General features: G+C 35.7%; 2 protein-coding genes across 3 annotated transcripts in view; one reads left to right on the top strand and one right to left on the bottom strand.

Annotated features, from left to right (window-relative positions):
* Window positions 1-612: 612 nt before the first annotated feature.
* Coq8 (Coenzyme Q8) lies at window positions 613-8,983 on the top strand. Of its 2 annotated transcripts, none has more exons than XM_053768471.1 (9): window positions 613-787; window positions 2,086-2,408; window positions 2,788-3,004; window positions 3,293-3,502; window positions 3,643-3,758; window positions 4,386-4,548; window positions 4,793-4,995; window positions 5,420-5,572; window positions 6,325-8,983. In XM_053768471.1, exons 2-9 carry the CDS (start codon window positions 2,094-2,096, stop codon window positions 6,610-6,612), a joined length of 1,665 nt encoding a protein of 554 aa, XP_053624446.1. In that variant the 5' UTR covers window positions 613-787; window positions 2,086-2,093; the 3' UTR covers window positions 6,613-8,983. The 2 variants fall into 2 exon arrangements, with proteins under 2 accessions (XP_053624446.1, XP_053624445.1); XM_053768470.1 differs by having other exon boundaries at window positions 1,815-2,408.
* nwk (nervous wreck) overlaps window positions 2,934-9,731 on the bottom strand; it is a 68,882-nt gene continuing 62,084 nt past the window's right edge. The window contains exon 16 of the mRNA XM_053768467.1: window positions 2,934-3,072. Coding sequence (XP_053624442.1) covers window positions 2,999-3,072 — 74 coding nt within the window. The 3' untranslated portion in view covers window positions 2,934-2,998. The remainder of the gene's footprint in view (window positions 3,073-9,731) is intronic.

The following is a 9,731-nucleotide window of genomic DNA, read 5'->3' as shown; positions in this document are numbered from 1 at the left end:
ATTGTGCTACATAACCCCTTTTCCCTCTTCCCTATGTTAAATGTGGTAGTTTGATAAGTTCCAGCCTGAAGACGTTTCTATACCATCGAATCCGAATTGAGCGGGTTCAGGACGCCAGTGAAAGAGCACAGTGCTTCGCAACAAGTCTTCATTTAAGATGCGTTACTATAAAGGGTCATATAAAACAAAGTCCTCTGATGCTTGTCTGTCTGTTTTTTGATAAAAACTACCTTGCGGAGTTTTGTATGGTTTTCACCAATACATAGTCTGATTATTGAGGAAGATGTTTCGTGATAGGCCTTCTAAACCACTGGACCGCCCACGGATATAAGAACATTACTAACGTCCATATGCTGTATCTTTATTTCATATAAAACGTGTGGACGCAATGACGTGATACGAGTGCTATGTTATGATTCATTAGTACATATATAGTTTAAGTTTAACTGAGCGAAGTCGGGACGGGCCGCTTGTTTATTATGTACCTATGCAAAAACATTCCATTTTTGTTGGCTGTTTGTGTTTAGAAATATAAGTAACATCGTTGCTATTTAAAAATAAATAATTTGACAAACAAAATGTCAAGAAGACATGTTATTTTTTGACACTTATGTTTTGACATTTGGCTCGAAAGTAAAGTACCTACCTAGGTATTCAAAAATTATTTAATTTATAGCGAAATCAGTGAATTATTTTCCTATTTATCTAAGTAATGCTTTCTTAGTGACGATGTCAACTTAATAGAGTTTTAAAATCGTTAAATCCAGTCGTTAAATTTAATAAACCGGTAAGAAAATATTTATTCTAACCTTCTCACACATGTTTCTAAAAAAATATTTTGTTACTGTTTTCTTTGAGATTTTACAATTTCTTTTTCATGATGAAGTAATCACCATAAATAATATTCTTATTATAAACTTTGGAAGCCGTTAACAGGTAAAACAATAATCAAATACCTGAAATGTAAATAGACTATTTTGTTATGCAATAATTTCCTTATATTATGCTTTTTGCCTAATCAACGCCTACGTACAAATACAATGGCTTTGACATTGTTAAATAAATGTATAGGGATAACCCACACAGTTTGAGTTAGGCCCAACCAACTATGCTATATGCATTTTTTTAATGTAACATATAATTACATACATTTATAGGAAAATATGCAATGCGCGTTGTTTTATTATATATTATATTTATTTTATTTTATTTTATTTATAACACACTAGCAGCTCATTATGCTGATGTGTGCGCGTCTTGAAGTTTGGAGATAAAAAATTAACAAGTAGTACTTAATAAACTAACTTTTAATATAATGTAAGTATATGCTATCATCACTATTGAAAAAAATGCTCTAATAAAAAGGTGCCAGAAGTGTCCTAAATCCTACTTAGTGGGCAAAATACAATTATTTGCACTTATTTACGTTAATATACAAAATCAAAATAATTTTAAAACAAATAAATGTAAAATATTTAATTTAACTTGTTAGGAAGTTTAACTAGATTTTACCAAGACACCATTTTCTTATGTGTCAAGTTAAAAAATCGTAACACTGATTAATTGTACTATAGTAGATAATTATAATTGTACATTCATTGCACTATAATTAGATGGCTTAATTTTGATTAATATTTTACTTCACACTTAGTGCACTGGCAAGACTAACTGCTCAATATTAAAAGCCCAAACCCAGTTGCAAACTGAGCTGTCTATTGTTGATTAACTAAAATTTATATTTATATTAAGCAAAGTAAATACTTTAATAATGTATATTATTTATGTAAATGTTATTAACTCTACTAAACTTGCAGGCCATGTCACACATTAACGACTTAATAGGTGTAGTGAAGGGGCTGCGAATGGTGATAGAAGCGGGAATAAAACTCCAGCAAGAAAATGCTAGGATTATATGGAATAACTCCAATGTAAAATCACTAGTTACCACCTGCCCAACTAACACACTCACTGCTTTCAAACCAAGTTCAACGTCTGCTGATGATTTCTTTGAACGGGCAAGGGTTGTAGTCCACGGATTCAGGCAGTATGCTACTATGCATGTACCTAATGTGGATCTTAATTCAGAGCCGAACATGGAGTCCAACACAAAACAGTCTGTCATGGATGCGGAAACAAGGGATGAAATAGAAGAGCTGAATAGAGAGTTCGCTAAGACATTTGAGAGGTTGAAGCAGTCACAAGAAAATAATAGTTCACAACCAGTGCAGTCCAATGTGGAATATATTGCGCCTTTGGAGAAAATTAAACCTTCAGTGGAAATTCTCGAGAAAATGTCTCAGTCAGCAAGTGAAAGCTATCCTCAAGTTGTGACATCTGCGAGTACGTCAGGCATTGCCAGCGGGGCTGGAGTCTCCAAGCCTGTTGCTAAGAAGAAAGTCAGAGTTTCCGTAAGTAATACTTGAACTGGTAGTAATACATTAGGTTTATTTTTAAAAAAATATTTAAGTGAACCTATGTTACACTACATATTTCTTACACTGGTATAAATTGATAGTCATCTAGTTTTTTCAATTTAAGATATTTGTGGTAATTTTACTGCCCAAAAAACAAAAGTTTTTTAATCCTACTACTTAAGTAATAATTAAATATGAAAGTTTGTGTTTTTGTATGTTTGTTACTCTTTCAAGTAAAATCTACTGGATGGATTGTTATGAAATTTGGTACATACATACTTTTCATCCCAAAATTCCTACGAGAGCGAAGCCCTAGGCCGCAGCTAGTTTTTAATATCAAAGTTTTAATTAATTATAGTATGAATGATTACAGCTAAGTGAACACTCGAAGGCGCGTGTGGTGCCATCATCGCGCATCGGGCGGATGATCTCGTTCGGGTCGCTGGCGGCAGGGCTCGGCGTGGGCACCGTAGCGCAATACGCCAGGAACACGTTGCAATCCGTCTCGGGACGCGTCGACGACTCCACCAACGCCTTCCTATCGCCCGCCAACGCTGAGAGAATTGTGGACACGTTGTGCAAAGTCAGAGGTCGGTGCCATTGTTTATACCAAATCTCCCATCTTCGCGTGTTCTGCTGGGTTGTGACGCTGCGAAACCTGAGCGTAAAAATAAAAACTTTAAAATTTCAAAGATACTTCTGTGATTTAACAACCGGCCGCCTGCCTGACGTCAGCCCTCCTTGAGAATGCTATTGTTGCCTATCAGCTGCCCAAGGTAAGTATACCGTAGTTGACTCGTACAACTGAGGCGGGAAGCACACAAACGTGAAAACCTCTGGTGTGACAATGTCTAATTTAGACATTTTGAATTCGACAGGAGCGGCCCTGAAACTTGGGCAGCTGCTAAGCATACAAGACGACACGATGATATCTCCCGAGCTCCAGCGCATCTTCGAGCGCGTCCGGCAGTCGGCGGACTTTATGCCGTCGTGGCAGGTGGAGAAGGTGATGACCTCACAGCTCGGCCTCGACTGGAGGTCCAAAGTGCAGCATTTCGAGGACAAGCCATTCGCAGCAGCTTCTATTGGTGAGTCCCTCTCGTTTGAGCGTTACTTCCCCCGTTGAATCTCCTATTTTTTCTTCTTTGAGAAATGCCTAAAGGTATTATTATTAGTCTTCGAATAAGTTTGAATAAATTTAAATAAATAAATAATATTTGGTTAACAGGCCAAGTGCACTTAGCAGTCTTACACAACGGTCAAGAGGTGGCGATGAAAGTGCAATATCCAGGGGTTGCGAAGGGAATCAATAGCGACATCGACAATCTGATCGGAGTTATGAAGGTGTGTTAAAACTCGCAATTCACATTGTTTGATTTGAAAAGAACATATGGGAGCCTTTGTTTATTCAAGTCGGCTAAATGCATCTGACATGAACATAAAATATACCGCGTTTTTTCATGAATCATTTAAGAACCAGCGGGAATATATTATATATATAATATGTTCCCGCTTATTATTCTTATAACCCATTGATATATATCTAGTTTTAAGAATGAAAGCTGGTTCTCCTTAAACATGTTAAGCCGGGACCGCAGCGCCGTGTTTTCTAACACAAAAATATTGTTTGCTAACCAATTAGGGGCTAACAGTTATGTTAGAAAAATAACAACAACATGTTTTCCGAACCTAATGTATAACATCTTCCGCGTTCCCGTGCGAGGAGGGGAAGTGACTCATTTTGTGTTAGCGCTCACGCGCTCAGTGTGACGGGCAGTTTTTCTAGTTTTTATAACGTTTTGTTATAAAATTGGCGCTTTAAAATTAAAAAATAAGTACATCGTTCTTTGTCGGTGAAGTTCCTTATACCGCGGCTACACACTGTGAAATTAAACTGTCAACCAGTGTGCAGGTTTCCTCACGACGTTTTCCCAGGGCGATGATAATGATGACGTTTGATGACGTGTCCAGGTCTGGAACATATTCCCGAAGGGCATGTTCATCGACAACATAGTGGAGGTAGCTAAGAAGGAGTTGGCGTGGGAGGTAGACTACGTGCGCGAGGCGGAGTGCACGCGCAAGTTCAAGCGATTGCTCTCGCCGTTCCCAGAATACTTCGTGCCTGATGTTATAGGTAATCCTATTTCACACTATCTTATATTATTATATTATTGTGCTATGTATTGATTGTTCAGTTGCAGCTCAAAATTAATAATTGGCTGTTCTCCGACTTGTCAAATCACATACTTTTTTCTAAACGTCAAAAACAAAAGTTTTATTGTATGACAGTAATGTATTGCGACTTCATCTTGCCTTGTGATCTTTTCCCATCAGTCGTGACTTTAGAACAACAAAAACATAGAGAACGATTGTTCCAGACGAGCTCTGCGCATCAGAAGTGATAACAACAGAGCTTATAGACGGTTCGCCATTGGACAAATTCTTCGACGCGCCAGAAGAGACGCGAGTGGATATCGCGTCGAAAATCATGAGGCTGTGTTTGAGGGAAATGTTCGTGTTGCGTTGCATGCAGACCGACCCCAACTGGGCCAACTTCTTCTACAACCCGACCACGAGACAGGTTCATTCAATTATTATTCATTATTTAATCGGAAAAAATATCACCTGATCCATACATTTTTGTCATTTGTACGTGGTAGCTCCCATAAGAAAAGATTTAGACAAAATGGGTATAATATTTTTTACGCTACTGAAGAGACAATAAATATTTATTTTTCGTTCACGCTAAACTGCTGGACGAATTTAAATTTTAACTCCAAATTCCTATTGGAACGGAAACCCGGCATCGCTCAGCTAATAAAATAAATATATTTAACCAATGAGAGTGAACCGCTCGCAGTGAGACAGTGCAGTTAGTTAACCAATAAAAACGCAGCATAGTTACGCGACAACCTCACCGCATTGTGATTGGTCAGGTGGTTACTGCAAATAGACTCAATATTGATGCGAATTGCACAGTCAATAAGCAGTCTGATATTTTTTAGGTGATCTTATTGGATTTCGGCGCTACTCGCGAATACAGCAAAGAGTTCATGGACCAATACATTGAGATAATAAAGGCGGCGTCGGAAGGCGATCGCAGCGCCATCCTCCACAAGTCCAGGGAAATGAAATTCCTCACGGGATACGAGTCCAAGGTACGTACGGTGAAGTCATTTACTGCTGTAATGGGTGAAATTCACGACTGTTTGAACGCGGCGTGTAGCGTTTCATTAGTGTCGCACATTTTTTTAAAATAAAGAATTATTTTTTTTAAATTAATCATTTATAAAATTAAATTGTACCAGTACTTTACTTATTTATAATAATTTAATAAACACTAATGAGAGCCCACGGCGGCATTCAAAACGCTTGTGAAATTCACCCATGTTTTGTATGACCATCGTAAATAGTATTCCATGCGGTCTGGGAGCGATATAAAAACATCGTATGTGCAGCTGCTTTCCGCTCCCACGCAGATTTTAAAAGCCAATTATGGGAAAATGTTACAGGTTACTAGCTGTTACACGCGGTTTTGCCCGCGTGAATTTTCCATGGGAACAGTTACTTTTCAGGGATGAAAAGCACTCTGTGTTCTTCTCCATACTATAAACTATATTTCTGAAAATGTTCAAGAAGATTGGAGTGAGTAGATGGAGTGTGAAGACGTAACAGACAAACTTACTTTCGCATTTATAATAATAGTTAGGATAAACTAGAGATTCTTCCCATAGGCGATATGCTAGCAACCTGTCACTATTTAATATCAATTCCATCAATAAACCACTATTCAGCTTAATGTGTCGCAACTTTTGGCTCTGTCTACCCCGTAATGGTAAAAAATGTGAGTGACATTGGCTACTTTTTGCCAGGGTACATGTATTAAAATAATTTTATTAATTTCCCACAGATAATGGAAGAAACCCACATAGACACGGTGATGATAATGGGCGAAGTGTTCACCAGCGCAGGTTCTGGGGAATTCGACTTCGGCACACAAAAGACGACGCGCCGCATCCAAGCGCTTGTGCCCACCATTCTAAACCATAGACTATGCCCGCCTCCCGAGGAAATCTACTCTCTGCACAGAAAATTGTCTGGCGTATTCTTATTGTGTTCCAAAATGAAAATCAAGATGAACTGCAGGGATATGTTCAATGAAATCTATGCGAGGTATAAGATTAATAGTGTCAGATAAAGTTCACTTGGGTCTGGATTTTTTCCGCCACCAGAGCGCGTCGTTTACACAAAAATAATTTTTATTCATCCTATCTTCAAGACCGAGAATTTGATTTCCCCACCTCAAGATTGGTGTCAAAGCTCAACGTGGGTAAGTCTTGAATTTATGTTACATTTATTGGGATTCTGCTATTTGTCTTAGTTTTGTGTATTTATGAAAATAATATCGATTTTGTTTCCTAAAATAGTCAAAATGGTTTAAGTACCCTCATAAAAAAAGTTATTCGCTGATTTAATTTACTGTATCTGGTGTGCTGAAAGATTTCTTTCGCCCCGGTTGAAATAAATAGTATAATAATGAGTTACCTCAATCTAACAGACAAATATAAATATGTTTTAGATTAATAAAGCACAAAGATTCCACATTGTACAGGGTGTTAGGTTACACGGTTTTATCCTTGAACACAGTTGAGATGAGTTATATTTTCGTTTCTAAAAAATGTCGCCATTAATTATAATCCCAAGACATACGAGCACACCCATTAAGTACCTTAAGCTAGTTTAGTATCTTCAACCTGATTAGTACCTTTAGTATCCTCTGAAAACGCTCTGCTATTGGTGTGCGCTGAACCTTGTACTATGACAAAGTTTTATGTATATTTTGCGAACAAAATGAAATTTATTCATAATGACAATTATATTTTCAAGAGATACAATTATTTTACTAATCATTAAACAACCCGTTGTCTTTGCTATTGAGATGAATCCATGTAAAACGAATTAAAAATACTACCTAAATCTTAACTTTATTTTGTCAAATACAAATATAAAAAAAATATAAACTATTGTCGACATACAATTTTACACATACAGTTTTCATTTACCTAAGATAATTGCCTATTATCTTAGTTAAATTAAATCTCCCCACCTTACTCCGTGGTTTAAAATAAAATTTATAAAGGTGTCGAAATAACCAACCACTATAATTTCCAATTAATCAATTCCCTTGATAACGAGATTTAATATTGTTTTAGTCGATATTATTAAAGAGTTTTTTTTTCTGAATGTCAAAAACAACAATTTAAATGGAACAACCTAGTTTTGTACTAAGAATTCTTCGTTATAGTCTTGTAACCATGAGTTCACATTTACATGTAACAGTTCCGTATAAAATTGTTTTTGATACTTAGAAGATAGTGTCTGAATTGACATTTTGTAATAAAGCGTATTATAACAAGTTGTGTTTAATGAACGAATAATTATGGATATAAATTGTTATTAACTTATAATTAAACGCCAAGGGTACTTTGTTATTAGGTAGGAATATTGGAATACTAATTAATTAACTAAATAATAACTTATTAATTTTATGAAATAAAATCGTGGCGCTATAATTTGTTGTCATTGTCTTTTAACTTTACCTCTCTATTATAATTAATCTGTATTAATGTCAGATGCCTTTACGCGACTTGTATAAAATCTGACATACTGGTGTTACTAAAATGATGCGCCTGCGCAGTAAACGATTTATACGTCGTGTAGCTATTTATTAAAATCATAGATACTGACTTTTGTGGGGCGTAGTAATATATCGAAAAGGAAAACTTTAGATTTTTATTCGATAAGGCGATGAGGTGACCCTAAGAAATAAAACTGATTGATTCAAGTATGTATTAAGTGTTTATTAAATAATAATACTTTTGCATAATCCCAGAGTTGGCCTATTCCCTGCCTCCTCACTTCCTCTATGTAAAGCAACACTTACAGGTAATATGTATGGGTAGGCATGCAGGTATCGCATACATAGTATAGTTTAGGTCAACAGTCACTTCTGTGCAGTTTCGATACAGTGACGAAGTGTACTACAGAGTGCTACAAACCTCTCTATAACATCTATTTGTTTAGTATGATTTTTCACCAAAACTAGCACACGGAATGTTTGTCTACTATTTAATTTTACGTGATTTTAATGTCGCATCTAACTTCTAGGTTTGGTGAAAACTCTTACAAAAAATATCCTAATCTTATATGGTACACATAAATTAACATTCTATAAATAAATATATTTTCAACGAAAATATGAACAAAATATACTCGATTTATGTTTTGAAATCTTTTTATATGTGATATTCTGATTCGTTGCAGTAATGGAGTTTCGAATTGAAGTTGTAATATGATAAATATGTTCCGATAACAACCATATTTTAATATAGCACGCGGCTTCTGCACTATTGATAGAGTATGTTTAAATGTAATTACATAATTTATTTCAGTAATCTTAATCAACTACTGAGCGGTAGTATTGCTGGATTCTTAGTGAATATACAACCAAGTATATAGTATATTATATAGTATAACATTGTCTAAATACGAACAAGTTCATTTCTTAATTCTATTGTTTCATTTGTGACGTAGTCCGTCTACTATTGCACTTATACTGTACTACTGTAATTATACACACACCCTCTTATTCATAAAAATTTAAAACGAGGGCTAACCCGAGCGAAATCTCCGCTGGTATAGATAAGTAATGGTTCCTTTTCAAAGACAATTCAACAACATTCTGTACGGGCAATGCGTATGCGCGAGGCATTTCTTTTGTGACTTGTCCAGTGGCGCCAACTAGTGAGCGAAAGGCGGGAGCCCTCTAGTTCCGTCGTTAAACATTAAAAAGTCAGAACCATTTTTTTGTGAATAAGACGGGGTAATACAAGCCTCTAGTTGAACTATACTTTTCTGTTAAACTGGCATTATCATATATAATAGTGAGATTGTCTGTTTAATTAAGTATAATTATAACTATGTAATACAATAACAGAAGTAAATAACGTTCACGTCTAATAAATAATCTAAAATGGTAACATATTGCACTGTGCTAGGTACTTGAATTGACTACTGATCTAGTGATAAACGCAACACGGTCTTGTGCGTGTCTTGATTGGCCACAACGGAGTATTAATGTCATGTTAAACTGATACAGGAATTTAAAAATAACTGATTTTTTGACAGAATTAAATATCAGCAAGCGAAACTGAACAATTTGCCCGAAGAAAAACCAAATTGTATTATTAGCTAATGGCATGAGAGAATGAAAAAAAAAAACAATATTATATATATAATTTTAATCAAATAAGTAAA

The sequence above is a fragment of the Plodia interpunctella genome, chromosome Z (assembly GCF_027563975.2).
Source record: "Plodia interpunctella isolate USDA-ARS_2022_Savannah chromosome Z, ilPloInte3.2, whole genome shotgun sequence".
NCBI lineage: Eukaryota > Metazoa > Arthropoda > Insecta > Lepidoptera > Pyralidae > Plodia > Plodia interpunctella.
This window is presented reverse-complemented; position numbering and strand designations above follow the sequence as displayed.

Bases quoted from the DNA above. Each gene is read 5' to 3' on its own strand.
- Coq8 (XM_053768470.1), top strand. From the start codon at position 1,818: ATGTCACACATTAACGACTTAATAGGTGTAGTGAAGGGGCTGCGAATG. The intron at 2,409-2,787 runs GTAAGTAATACT...GAATGATTACAG, and splicing joins AGAAGAAAGTCAGAGTTTCC to CTAAGTGAACACTCGAAGGC. The intron at 4,996-5,419 runs GTTCATTCAATT...GATATTTTTTAG, and splicing joins ACAACCCGACCACGAGACAG to GTGATCTTATTGGATTTCGG.